Genomic DNA, 13,614 nt, shown 5'->3' with positions numbered 1-13,614 from the left:
GTATGCTGCTCAGCCCTCCCGTGGCTGCATCCTGTAAATACTACGTATCGATACAATGACTCCCGCAGCTGTACATAGGGCTACATAGATATTACTACTACTAACGCTTAGTAAGGAAATTCTTGGATTATATATGCAAACATGATACTGATGACCGTGTTTTACGGCTTATTCTCACTTACTCTCTCTGAAACACTATGCTTTCTCAACTTTTTTATATATATATATACAGTACCAGTCAATGTTTGGACACACCTACTCATTCAAGGGTTTTTCTTTATTTTTACAATTTTTTACATCGTAGAATAATAGTTAAGACATCAAATCTATGAAGTCATAGATATGAAATCATGGAGTAGCCAAAAAAGTGAAAATATATTTGAGATGTTAGATTCTTCAAAGTAGCCACCCTTTGCCTTGATGACAGCTTTGCACACTCTTGGCATTCTCTCAACCAGCTTCATGAGGAATTCTTATCCAACAGTCTTGAAGGAGTTCCCACATATGCTGAGCACTCGTTGGCTGCTTTTCCTTTACTCTGCGGTCCAACTCATTCCAATCTCATTCCAATCTCAATTAGGTTGAGGTCAGGTGATTCTGGAGGCCGGGTCATCTGATGCAACACTCCATCACTCTCCTTGGTCAAATAGCCCTTACACAGCCTGGAGGTGTGTTTTGGGTCATTGTCCTGTTGGAAAACAAATGATAGTCCCCTAAGCGCAAACCAGATTGGATGATGTATCATTGCACAATTCTGTGGTAGCCATGCTAGTTAAGTATGTCCTGAATTCTAACTAAATCACTGACAATGTCACCAGCAAAGCACTCCCACACCATCACACCTCCTCCTCCATGCTTCACTGTGAGAACCACACATGCGGAGATCATCCGTTCACCTACTCTATGTCTCACAAAGACGCGGCGATTGGAACCAAAAATCTCAAATTTGGCCTAATCAGACCAAAGAACAGATTTCCACCGGTCTAATGTCAATTGCTCATGTTTCTTGGCCCAAGCTAGTCTCTTTTTCTTATTGGTTTCCTTTAGCAGCGGTTTCTTTGCAGCAAATTGACCATAAAGGCCTGATTTCACGCAGTCTCCTCTAAACAGTTGATGTTGAGATGTGTCTGTTACTTGAAGCACGAAGCATTATTTTGGGCTGCAATCTGAGGTGAAGTTAACTCGAATTGGACTTATCCTCTGCAGCAAAGGTAACTCTGAGTCTTCCTTTCCTGTGACAGTCCTCATGAGAGCCAGTTTCATCATAGCCCTTGATGGTTTTTGCAACTGCACTTGAAGAAACTTTCAAAGTTCTTGTCTTAAAGTAATGATGGACTGTCATTTCTCTTTGCTTATTTGAGCTGTTCTTGCCATAATATGGACTTGGTCTTTTACCAAATAGGGCGATCTTCTGTATACCACCCCTACCTTGTCACAACACAACTGATTGGCTCAAACACATTAAGAAGGAAAGAAATTCCACAATTGAACTTTTAACAAAGCACACCTGTTAATTGAAATCCATTCTAGGTGACTACCTCATGAAGCTGGCTGAGAGAATGCCAAGAGTGTGCAAAGCTGTCATCAAGGCAAAGGGTGGCTACTTTGAAGAATCTAACATCTAAAATATATTTAGATTTTTTTTAACACTTTTTTGGTTATTACATGATTCCATATGTGTTATTTCATAGTTTTGATGTCTTCACTATTATTCTACAATGTAGAAAATAGTACAAATAATGAAAACCCCTGGAATGAGTCGGTGTGTCCAAACTTTTCTATTTATATATATATATATATATATATATATATATATATATATATATATATATATATATATATATAGATGAATCTATATATGTTTGGGTGTGGGTGAGTGTTTGATTGACGCATTGGCTAAGATTGTGTCGTCGATGGGTGGTTGGCGCCTTTACTTTGGTTAGTCATTTGGGAGAAAAAGGATGTTATACAAGCTGAATATACAGTGCTGCTCTCTAATATAAGCCATATAGAGGGAGAGAAATACAAAAAAAGCCAGTTTAAATAAATGTGGCTCGTATTCATTAGTAGCTATTGATTTCATTGGGCTGTAGATACACAATTGATATATCTAATATGTTATTTCTATGGCTCAGATATGCTATTGTACTTGTATAAAGTAGAACCAACTCATATGCTTTCGATCTCTTCATTCCCCTGTCCATGCAAGAACCGTGTGTAAGGTCACCCAATGGTGTGCAACACATTGGCTGTGTGGATTAGGTGAGTTCACCCATACAATGTAAAGCACTTCATTCCAATCCCTTATTATGAACTATTAAGGCTACCCTACAGAGACCTTAAAGGTTTTTAGGGAGCACCTGTTGACCACATTTAATGTCATGTCACCTGCTCCAGTGTTCAAAATGACCTACATGTATATGATATTGTAAAGCAAGTGAATGGACACTGGGGACCGCTTTCCCTGGACACATTTTTATTAAATTCATGTTTAGTCCAGGTCTAGGCTTAGCCTAATCTGTGTGCCGGAAACTGGCCGAAGAGGCTATAGCGATATCTTGGTTAATTGTGAAGTTGCCCTTATATGCTGACCTTGGGTCATTTCCCCCACTAATGGTTAAGTTTATGATTGGGGAGAAGGGAGAAGCTGAGCCTAGATCTATACCTAGGGGTTACTTCTCCCCGGCGCCTTTAGTATGTCCTTCTGTTTTAATGGGCATGACACATTGACTTCCTGGAATGTTTCAATTATGTCAGCCTATAGCTGTGGTCTCGAAGCTAAGACACTGACATCATCTGGGGAAATTGTCAAAAAGAGGGTAAATGGATTGCGTGAGTCAAGGTAGACGGCGCTCTATTGTACATCCTGTCCTTCAGTCCCTGTACGCGAGTGCCACTTCTGCTTCAACTGGACTCGTGATTGGCCAAACAGAAACTACTGTGGCACTTAGTTATGACATCATCACTATAGGCTACAGAGAGTGCTATTTTGTGGTCTTCTTGCGGGACGTGGGGGAAAACAAGGACTCTGTCTTCCTACTGTTGAAGGAACGTAATCAGAACATTGTGTTCTTAGCATACAGTAAACCTTGTCATTGCTTTAAAACATCAACATTAACATTAGACGTCAGATAGTGGACCACAACCTACTCCCTCACTCTCCCCCTTATTGACAGTCATTCATTATTTTGTTATGTCCCCTCCCAGCCACCATAGCAAATGTTCCATTGAATGACTGCAGAAAAAATAATTTAGTGGATTTTTATCGATTTAAGCTATAGAAGTTGTATAAAGGGATATTGTTTTGCAAAACACACTAAATACCTAGTGTTAGGAATTCACTGACATAGGCACCTGATGATTCGTGGAATTATTTTAGTTCATGCTGTTGATTGACAAGTTCCTCTTTCTCGGGATGTGTTTCATTAAGGTGATGGTAGGCTACATGATTCCTTTTTACTCAGTACCACTCGTGTTCATGTCAGTTTGGTGAAGGTTAGGGTGTGTTGCGAGGTTACGGTTGTTAGATGACTTGTGCATTTTGGGCGGTTTTGGTTTTTCATTTCCTTTCATGCATATCTCTGTGTGTACATAAAGAGAGTTGATTGTTTTCAGTTGATGAGATATAGATATACAGTATTGATTTTCGGTATGTATGTATAAAGGCTTGGGTATCATGTAAGTGCCACAGGGCGGGATGTTGTCACAAATCTCCCCTTTAAAGAAGTACAGGGTAAGGAGAGGTCTCTCTCGCTCGCATCTGGTTTGCACAGTTATAGCTGCTCAATATCCAGTCACACAGAGGGGATATTCCAAAACGCTTGATGAAGAAAAGGCCTAAAGTGGCTTTATGACCATTGATATAAACTTTAGACTTTTTCACCTAATAAGCTGTTCAATAGCATTAACTATGGTAAGGACGAGCAAACTCTGAATGTTCCTTTCTATAGATTTTTGATCAGTAATCCAAATTAAGCATTTTTCATTTTCATTCATCGACTTAGAATGTCTCAATTTTAGCTCTGACATTTTTAGCGAACGCCGAACTGGAACATACAGGTAACTGCCAAAGTAAAGGAAACACTTGAGCAAACGAGGGATGCAAAGTACATTGAAAGCAGGAGCTTCCACACAGGTGTGGTTCCAAAATGAGTTCAGCAATTAACATCCCATCGTGCTTAGGATCATGCATAAAAATGCCCAGTTACCCATTATTTTGGCTACCATGGCTAGAAGAAAAGATCTTAGTGACTTTGAAAGAGGGGGGTCTTTAAGGAGCATAGGGGGTTTAAATCTCAACCCAATTGAACACTTATGGGAGATTCTGGAGCGGCGCCTGAGACAGCATTTTCCACCACCATCAACAGAATGTCTCGTAGAAGAATGGTGTCGCATCACTCCAATAGAGTTCCAGACACTGGGAGAATCTATGCCAAGGACCATTGAAGCTGTTCTGGTGTCTCGTAGCAGTCCACCGCCCTATTAAGACACTTTGTTGGTGTTCCCTTTATTTTGTCAGTTACCTTTTAAGAACCATTTATTAAATGAAATTCAACTAGAAATGTTGAGTTTAATACAGTAGGCTATGTCTTTTCTTGTCTTGTTTATTTTTCTATGTCAAACAGAGGGTGTATGCCCACAGTACAGCCCATGGTACACCAGCATCAGCTAGCTTAACAGTCTCATTTTTGAAGTTCTTATGTATAAAGGTTGTACAAAGCAATTACCATTACAAATCCAGTTTGAAAAACGATTCGAAATTCAATTTACAAATAGATTTTTTTTTTTTTTTAATTTTAAAGAACATTATATGAATCGTTTTGATTGAGTGAGATTGCCTTTCAATAAACGTTTTGAATGTGACAGGGATTGATACACAGTACCGTTGATTTTGACGTGTAGATTTTTATTTTGTTCTTCTTCAAACATTAAAAGGAGTGTCCACAATGGATGTACACAACAATGATCTACCTCTTTTAGCTACAGATTATGCTTTAGCATTAAAGCAGTTGCCTCTGTTTTTACTTTTGTAATATGTGTTGGTATTTATTGTTGTCTAATGAAACACTTTGATTACCTCAAAGATGTCTCATCATGCAGACTGGGAGACTATACAGCTAATGAAGTCATTGGTATTTTTTATTTTTTTTTGTAAAGTATTTTTCAACTAAAAGCATTGCATTTTTGAAGTAACGCACAAACACCCACCAGGGGTTGTGGTTTAATTGTGCCTGCATTCTGACCAATGGGATTCCAGGCTGGGTTTGGGTTGGCCGGGGTTGCGTTTCATTCTAATACGTGGTTTCCTCCCTTTTTTTTCTTAGTTCACTCGCATATCGCACGTCTGACACAACAATGTAAGAAATACCTGCACCTGGTTTCCGCCATATTCGGCTTTCATTGAAGGACAGAAGGGAGGGAGCAACATCCTGGAATGAAACGCAGCCAGAGACTTAACTGTCACCTCTGTATAGAGAGGTCATGAGTCATATGGTTTCGGCCGGAGAGTTGGAGTGTCTGCTCCTCTTGGCACAGTTGGAATGGTCTTTGCCCTCACTAGATGTCTCTCACTCTGTCCCCTTTCCCCAATCCATCTCTTCTCTCTCTCCTTCCCTCCTTCTCTCAGCTCATTTTCTTCACTCTTATGCCCCAGCCCACATTTTTAGAGTAGACTATTCCATATAGATCTTCAGATTTTCAGGAAAGGGCAAAAGTTCTGAGAGGACAACCCTCAGTATCCATTTAATGCTGCTTTTATCAAGAACATCACAGGTTGATGTGAATGTTGTTGTTCTTACTACCATTGGCACGGTTGAGTATCACCCAGCATAAATATGCTAACCAGGACATAGGAGGCCACAGTGTCGTGTTGTGTAGTTTTTGTAAAGCTGAGTAGTTTAGGTTGGTCTGAAGCTAGGGCAAGCTGATTCTAGAAAAGCACACATGGGGCAAGTTCCTATTTGAACAATGTGGACTTGAGGAAGTTGATGCCCATTTATAAACTTTCATTAAACCGCTTTAATTGATCAGTGTAATATTAATCGCCAGCTACCACAGCCGCGGGAAGTAGCGGCGCTACAGTACCTCCGGAAATATCGGAATTACATTATGAAAACGTTTTTGTTGTTGTTTTTGTTTAACAAATGTAGGCCTTTACAAGTCCTGTATTAGTGGACCTATATAGCAGTCTGTAGCGTGGGCAAAAAAAAAAAAAACAATTCTACTCTGCCCGACATTGCTCAGTTAGTGCCAATTGAAGGTGTTGAGTAACTGCTTTAATATCTTTTGAGTACTGTTTTTGAATACATTTTGGCAATGGTCCCTGCTATCTTTCCAACTAACTGTCTCAATTTTGACCGTTTGTTTTCAAACAACTTTAAAAAAAGAAAAGACAAAATGTGTCTCGGAAAAAAATCAGCCAGTTTGATAATCGGTCGTCATGCTAGCTATTGGAGGTACACTGCCGTTCAAAAGTTTGGGTTCACTTAGAAATGTCCTTGTTTTCCATGAAAACATACATGAAATGAGTTGCAAAATGAATAGGAAATATAGTCAAGACGTTGACACGGTTAGAAAGAATGATTTTTCAATTGAAATAATAATTGTGTCCTTCAAAAACGTAGCTTTCGTCAAAGAATCCTCCATTTGCAGCAATTACAGCCTTGCAGACCTTTGGTATTCCAGTTGTCAATTTGTTGATTTCACCCCATGCTTCCTGAAGTTGGATTGGCTTGATGGGCACTTCTTACGTACCATACGGTCAAGCTGCTCCCACAACAGCTCAATAGGGATGAGATCCGGTGACTGTGCTGGCCACTCCATTATAGACAGAATTCAAGATGACTGCTTCTTCCCTAAATGGTTCTTGCATAGCTTGGAGCTGTGGTTTGGGTCCTTGTCCTGTGACGAAATTGGCTCCAATTAAGCGCCGTCCACAGGGTATGGCATGGCATTGCAAAATGGAGTGATAAACTTCCTTCTTCAAGATCCCTTTTACCCTGTACAAATCTCCCACTTTTACCACCGCCAAAGCACACCCAGACCGTCATATAGCCTCCACAATGCTTGACAGATGGCGTCAAGCACTCCTCCAGCATCTTTTCACTTTTCCTGAGTCTCACGAATTGTCTTCTTTGTGATCCAAACACCTCAAACTTAGATTCGTCTGTCCATAACACTTTTTTCCAAAATTCCTGTGTCCAGTGTCTGAGTTCTTTTGCCTATCTTAATCTTTTATTTTTATTGGCCAGTCTGAGATATGGCTTTTTCTTTGCAACTCTGCCTAGAAAGCCAGCATCCCGGAGTTGCCTCTTCACTGTTGACGTTGAGACTGGTGTTTTGCGGGTACTATTTAATGAAGCTGCCAGTTGAGGACTTGTGAGGCGTCTGTTTCTCAAACTCTAATGTACTTGTCCTCTTGCTCAGTTGTGCACCGGGCCCTCCCACTCCTCATTCTATTCTGGTTAGGGCCAGTTTGTGCTGTTCTGTGAAGGGAGTAGTACACAGCGTTGTACGAGGTCTTCAGTTTCTTGGCAATTTCTCGCATAGAATAGCCTTCATTTCTCAGAACAAGAATAGACCGAAAAGTTTCAAAAGAAAGTTATTTGTTTCTGGCCATTTTGAGCCTGTAATCGAACCCACAAATGCTGATGCTCCAGATACTCAACTAGTCTAAAGAAGGACAGTTTTATTGCTTCTTTAGTCAGCACCCCAGTTGTCAGCTGTGCTAACATAATTACAAAAGGGTTTTACAATGATCAATTAGCCTTTTAAAATTATAAACTTGGATTAGCTATCACAACGTGCCAATGGAACACAGGAGTGATGGTTGCTGATAATGAGCCTCTGTACTCCTATGTAGATATTCCGTTAAAAAAATCTGCCGTGTCCAGCTCCAATAGTCATTTACAACATTAACAATGTCTACACTGTATTTCTGATCAATTTGATGTTATTTTAATAGACAAAAAATGGCTTTTCTTTCAAAAACAAGGACATTTCTAAGGGACCCCAAACCTTTGAACGGTAGTGCATGTAGACCTTGCTACACATGAAATCAATAGAAGCTAACTCAAAAGTACCTTAAAGTTACCTGCATTCACAAAGAATTCCTTTTTCCCAAAGAAAATGGGGAATTGGCTCCCATGTGCTCCTCACTCTACACTTTGGAGTACAATGCAGGGAGTGAAAGGAGTTCAGAATTAGTAGCGATTAGCTGTAGGTATTGACATCCAGCAGACACTGTGGCCTTTCAGGGCCTGAGTTGAGTGCCTATAGGAACCTTTGGAAGATTGGAGTGTTTCGTGAAGCAGGATTAGAAAGTTAGCAAGCAAACTTTTCCAAGTATCTTTTTCAAGTATGTTAAAACTATTTTAAAAAATATATTGTTTCTCAAGATGGCTTATTTCAAAGATTGGTCAATACTACTTAATAACCTATTATTCTAGCAACTGGCGGTGATTCTACTTTAGCTGTCTTTATTGGCAAGAAAATTGAGTTGTTTGAGAATTGTTTATAAAAAAAATGTTCGCTTGTTAAATGAATAATCCTGTTTTTAAGACACTGCACCACGTCACATTTGATGGAAAGACAGAAACAACAAGAGCACTTACAGTATTGTTTTGTAACACAATGTGTACATTTGGATGAATATGCTATCAATTACTGCCTGTCGATGTCAGCGTTATATGGCTGCAATTATCAAAGTCATTCGTCTAATTTCTTGCAATGTGTGTACTTTGTTTTTATTTCTTTTTAAGATGTTTTTTTTTTCTATTACAACAGACATTATAAATGGGTGTTTATGTCATGTTATTTTTGTCCGATGTTTTGCAAATCAAATAATAAACGACTGTGCATAGTGTTGTGTTTCTGTCTGTTTGAGCTTGAACACTGCTGCATGAGTGAATAGTCGAGTCAATATAACTCAAATACAACTACAGAGATAAATCTATAAACTGAACGGGAAGAACTGTCTCATGTGGTGGAGTAACATACTGTACAAGCGGTGGATCTAAGCTTGTGGCACCAACTTTAACCAGTGTTTTGGTGATGTCACAACAATGCGGGGAACTAATATTTAATAGTCTATATAATTATACACATTTCGGGTTGCTGTAAAGTATTTCTGGAACGGGTGAGATGCGTGTTTGGTTTATCGAAGAGTCATATGGGAAGACGTAGGAAAGACCGCAAGGCGACTGAATTACTGTCCGACAACGTTTTATGTTGTTGCTTTATCTAAAAACATCGAATATATACAATATCTGGAATCATTTAAAACACGGTGAACTTTTTTCAAAGCTTTGGAGCTTTTGGTGTCAGTTAAAAATATTTCCATGTTCTAAAACAACCTAAATTTCTGATGTGTTTGTTCTGTATCTGTTGTGTTTTTATCTCCTACAGCAGGGTTCCCCAACTGGGGGCCGTGGGCCAGTGGTCTCATTTGGCCCCCCAAGTTTTATGAGCCCCCCCCCAAAAAAAGTTTTATTCTTTTTTATTTTCATTGTTGGACATAAAGGACTAAAAACACCTGGAAATCAGCTCCCGGTGATTTTAATTTAAGAAATCTGTTCCCAAGTATTCCCACGCATGATAGAGAGATGTGTGATTGTATACAAATGTAAGCAAGGTTTGAAATGATTATGTTTTAGTCAAACATATCTGTTTGGGCTTCTTGTGATCAAAATACAGTCTACAAATGATTCGTAATTCAATTCCAGCCACCCACCATCCTCTCAACATAACATCGGCCCGCGGCTGAATCTGTTGATTATCCTTGTCCTACTGTCTGTACTCCTACTAATCATTTAATCTATTTTCCAGTAGAGGGTAGTGTTTCCTATTGTGATTTTTTTTTTTTTAAACCCATTGAACCTATGACCCTTCTTTTTCAACTTTTGAGTTCAACAGAGGAATAGGTGTGTACATTGTGCTTAAAATGTGCTAGCCTAGCTATAATGGGTTGGCTAAACGAAAACCCACTGCAATGGCTCCCCTTTAAAAGCATTGTACAAGTTTCAGGTCTGTTCTAATTCAATGCTGCTGCCATTCGGTCAACATAATGCCCCTTGTTGCTTCTCAGTTAGGCCTATCATGCTGCTGTGTGATTTTAGAGAATATGTTCCAAGTACATTGAGAAGAGATTTCAGGTCACTGTCCTCCCCTTCACACACACCACATCCCCCTTTCTCTAGGAATGGAGAGAGAGATTGCATGTATGGCGTATGTGCAGGGGGGGAAAAATAAAAGGTTATCAGAGCATCCAGTCAGCGTTGTGACAGTTAATTGTCAGTGTTTTTATGAAGCGGTGGCACTTGCTTGTGCACTGATAAGGCCGTGAAAGTGCGGTTTGGTGAGGGGTGAAGTGTTAGACCCCTATAGGGCTTAGAGGAGGAGAACGTCTTCTAGGTGAGGCCGTTGGTTGGTTGTTCTCAGTACAGTAGTGGTTGCATTATCTTAACTGTATTTTCCTAGCATAGCATTCATACCCACTGCGTTTGTATAGACCTAAGCCTAGTAGGCCTGTCAGTACCAGTCACAGGTTCACTGGTTTCAACAAGGTAAGGTCAAATATAGAGACCCACACATTGTTGTAAAGGAGAATGTAAAAAAAATAAATAATAAAGTTTGGAATGCAATAGATACAATAACAACAAAAAATGACAACTCAAATATTTATTGCAATCGTGCAGCTTCTAATCTTAGCGTGGTAGTACACTGTGCACCTTCCACTTGGTTTAGATGGGCAGCTATGTTGTGCCATGGTGCTTATCATCCAACTGTTATCATGAGGAGTTGTCAATACAATTAGTCATACAATGACATTTCAACCACGCAACATGTCAGACTATCATTTCTCACAGTAGTCCTCCTGGAATGTTTTCCCCGAGGAGTTTTGAATGCAAAAGATTTGAGACATTGTCACTACTCACGACTATGAGATATGGTGGTGTGTGGGCATCCTCTCTTCCTTTTATGCCTTCATATACTTATATTACATGTGCCTGTATGTTACAAGGTACAGTATATATGCGTGACAACATAGTTCACTTTTTACCCTCAAGGGAAGACCACTTTATGCCCTTTTTACAAATATTCATGATCCACCCTTCAGCTGCTATACATTTTGTGCCTTAAATCAGATGTCAAGTAAGCGTCTACATAGCCGCTACCAGGTATGAAAGCAAGGCCTGGAAGTCGAAGCTCGTGCCATCAATAAAATACAATTGGGTGGGGGGGGATATTTCCTTATTCTCCTTCCTACCCCACAGTACACCCGCTAGAAATGTGCACTATTCTTCGTTACCATTGTATTTACCTGACAACATGTACCATTTACCTGTTGTAATTGTAAAAGTCTTTCTATAATAGAATATCATTTTCCTCTTAAAATAAATGTTCAGGAGGAGAACACCCCCCCCTTCTCCCTAACCCTCCATGATCTGCCAATGAGTGCTCCTCTTTTCTGTTCATGCTGCGCAGGCGGTGCCGGTTCAGGCCAGGACAGCTTCTTGGAAGCGTGCCATTGGCCCTGCTGCGTTCTTCGGGCGAGGTCTGGACCAATAAAGGGCACCAGATGAAGATGTAGAGTGAAAGCGCGGAGAAAGCGTGGTTTATTGGCTCAAATGCCAAGGAGGAGCGCCCCCTGAATTAGCATTTATTTTTGTCTGTATAGGTGGTATTAATACAAAGGGTGGTAACTGGTGGCCGCCTCCTCGTATCAGAAATCCACTGAGACACAGTTTATGGGCATACTGATATGGGAGTCTGTCTACGCGCCAAATGCAACTGTACTTTTTACTGAGAAAGTGCCTTGGCATAATCAGAAGTGTGTTATATTTTACGTTCCAGTTGGGGTATGCCTGCTGAGTTGATGATGATGCAATTTCCTCTCTAATGTAAATGTAAATGTAATGTAAAACTCATGCATTACCTGTGTGTGGACCCTTATGTTGTGAATGACACTCTGTGTTTGCGTCTGTCTGTCCGTCTTGTCCATCCTGTGTGTGTGTGTGTGTGTGTGTGTGTGTGTGTGTGTGTGTGTGTGTGTGTGTGTGTGTGTGTGTGTGTGTGTGTGTGTGTGTGTGTGTGTGTGTGTGTGTGTGTGTGTGTGCACGCCTTATAGAAAGAAGTCCCTTTTCCTCTCCTCATTTTCTATTAATTCTCTGTCTACTTATCTAGATTGAAAGTTGGATGCCCTTGATGCAAGTCATCCAAATATCATTACTGCAAACCCACCATGTGGTTTCCTGGAGAATGTCTGGAACGCATACAGATATCATATAGATGTTTCTTTATTTTTGTTGCCCTCTTTTGGGGCAGAATAACATTCTTTCCCCTCAGAGTTTTCAAGGTCGAGAGAGCCTCGAACTACATACAGTTTTTAAATCAACTTTTGTTTTTGCGATGGTTAGCGGTTCAGCTGGCAGAATTAGCGGCCTGCTAGACAGAACATGGGTCACAAGCTAATGGTTAGGGTTAGCAATAAAAGTGTTTTGGTTGAGCACAAACGCAAGAGCCAAGCCCAGTACAATGCTTTATGTATTGATTTTATATTATCAAGCACGTCATTCACACTAATAATTTGATATTAAACTGATTATGGCAGTAGGGCTGAGTATGGCATCAGTCATTTAAACACCTTACTTTACTTATTTTAATTAGCATAAGGTCTTAATCGAAGTAAGCATACACCGATTACAACACCTTTCTTAGCAATCTTTCAAATTATTTGGACATGTGAGCACCTTAATCCGAATTCCGGAAGTGTACCAGCTGCGCAAGCCTCCCTCTTTTGTGCCAATGAAGAGAGTTCGGAAAGACTGAAAGTATGCATCTTAGAAATAGTTTTCACACTCAAGACTTTATATGTCTGAAATCGAAATCAAATAGGCTTCCCAAAAATGACATGGTCGCTGTGGCAGAACGTTTATTTTGATTGGCAATTTCCGGCCTTCATCAAGGTCTCATTGGGTAGCCTGATTTCAGATGTGTCCATGTAAACAGGATTATTAGGGAAATCGTTCTTCGAGCATGTAAAAGTTTTTATCAAACTGCTATATTAATCGGACTATTCACAAAAATCGGGTTTATTATAATGTACACGTACCCAACGTGAATTGAAGATTATGAGAAGAGTTAACAATAAGCTTGGGGTTGTAAGAATATGAAACTTTGGTAAGAATAAGAATTGTTGAAACATGGCCAGAGATTGAGATGGGCCAGTACACGATTTAAGGGAGAAAGTTATTTTCAAAAAAATATGCATTTTTCAAAGGAGTACTTGAATATAATACAAGCGAAATGTATTTATCTGTATATCTGCAAGTATCAAATAGATAATACCACACTCTCGCTCTCATTCCCTCCCCCCTCTCTATCAATATACTCTCTCGCTCTCATTCCCTCCCCCCTCTCTATCAATATACTCTCTCGCTCTCATTCCCTCCCCCCTCTCTATCAATATACTCTCTCGCTCTCATTCCCTCCCCCCTCTCTATCAATATACTCTCTCGCTCTCATTCCCTCCTCCCTCTCTATCAATATACTCTCTCGCTCTCATTCCCTCCTCCCTCTCTATCAATATACTCTCTCGCTCTCATTCCCTCCCCC

At 40.0% G+C, this 13,614-nt stretch overlaps 1 protein-coding gene across 3 annotated transcripts in view; it reads left to right on the top strand.

Annotated features, from left to right (window-relative positions):
* Window positions 1-8,863, top strand: part of LOC118388984 (vitamin D3 receptor B) — a 90,122-nt gene extending 81,259 nt beyond the window's left edge. For all 3 annotated transcript variants that reach the window (XM_052527302.1, XM_052527303.1, XM_035778632.2), the window contains one exon: window positions 5,325-8,863. In XM_052527302.1, coding sequence (XP_052383262.1) covers window positions 5,325-5,348 — 24 coding nt within the window. In that variant the 3' untranslated portion in view covers window positions 5,349-8,863. The remainder of the gene's footprint in view (window positions 1-5,324) is intronic.
* The last annotated feature ends 4,751 nt before the right edge of the window (window positions 8,864-13,614 follow it).

This window comes from Oncorhynchus keta, chromosome 10 (genome assembly GCF_023373465.1).
Source record: "Oncorhynchus keta strain PuntledgeMale-10-30-2019 chromosome 10, Oket_V2, whole genome shotgun sequence".
Lineage (NCBI taxonomy): Eukaryota > Metazoa > Chordata > Actinopteri > Salmoniformes > Salmonidae > Oncorhynchus > Oncorhynchus keta.
The sequence above is the reverse complement of the archived record's forward strand: the minus strand, read 5'-3'. Positions and strand labels throughout refer to the sequence as shown.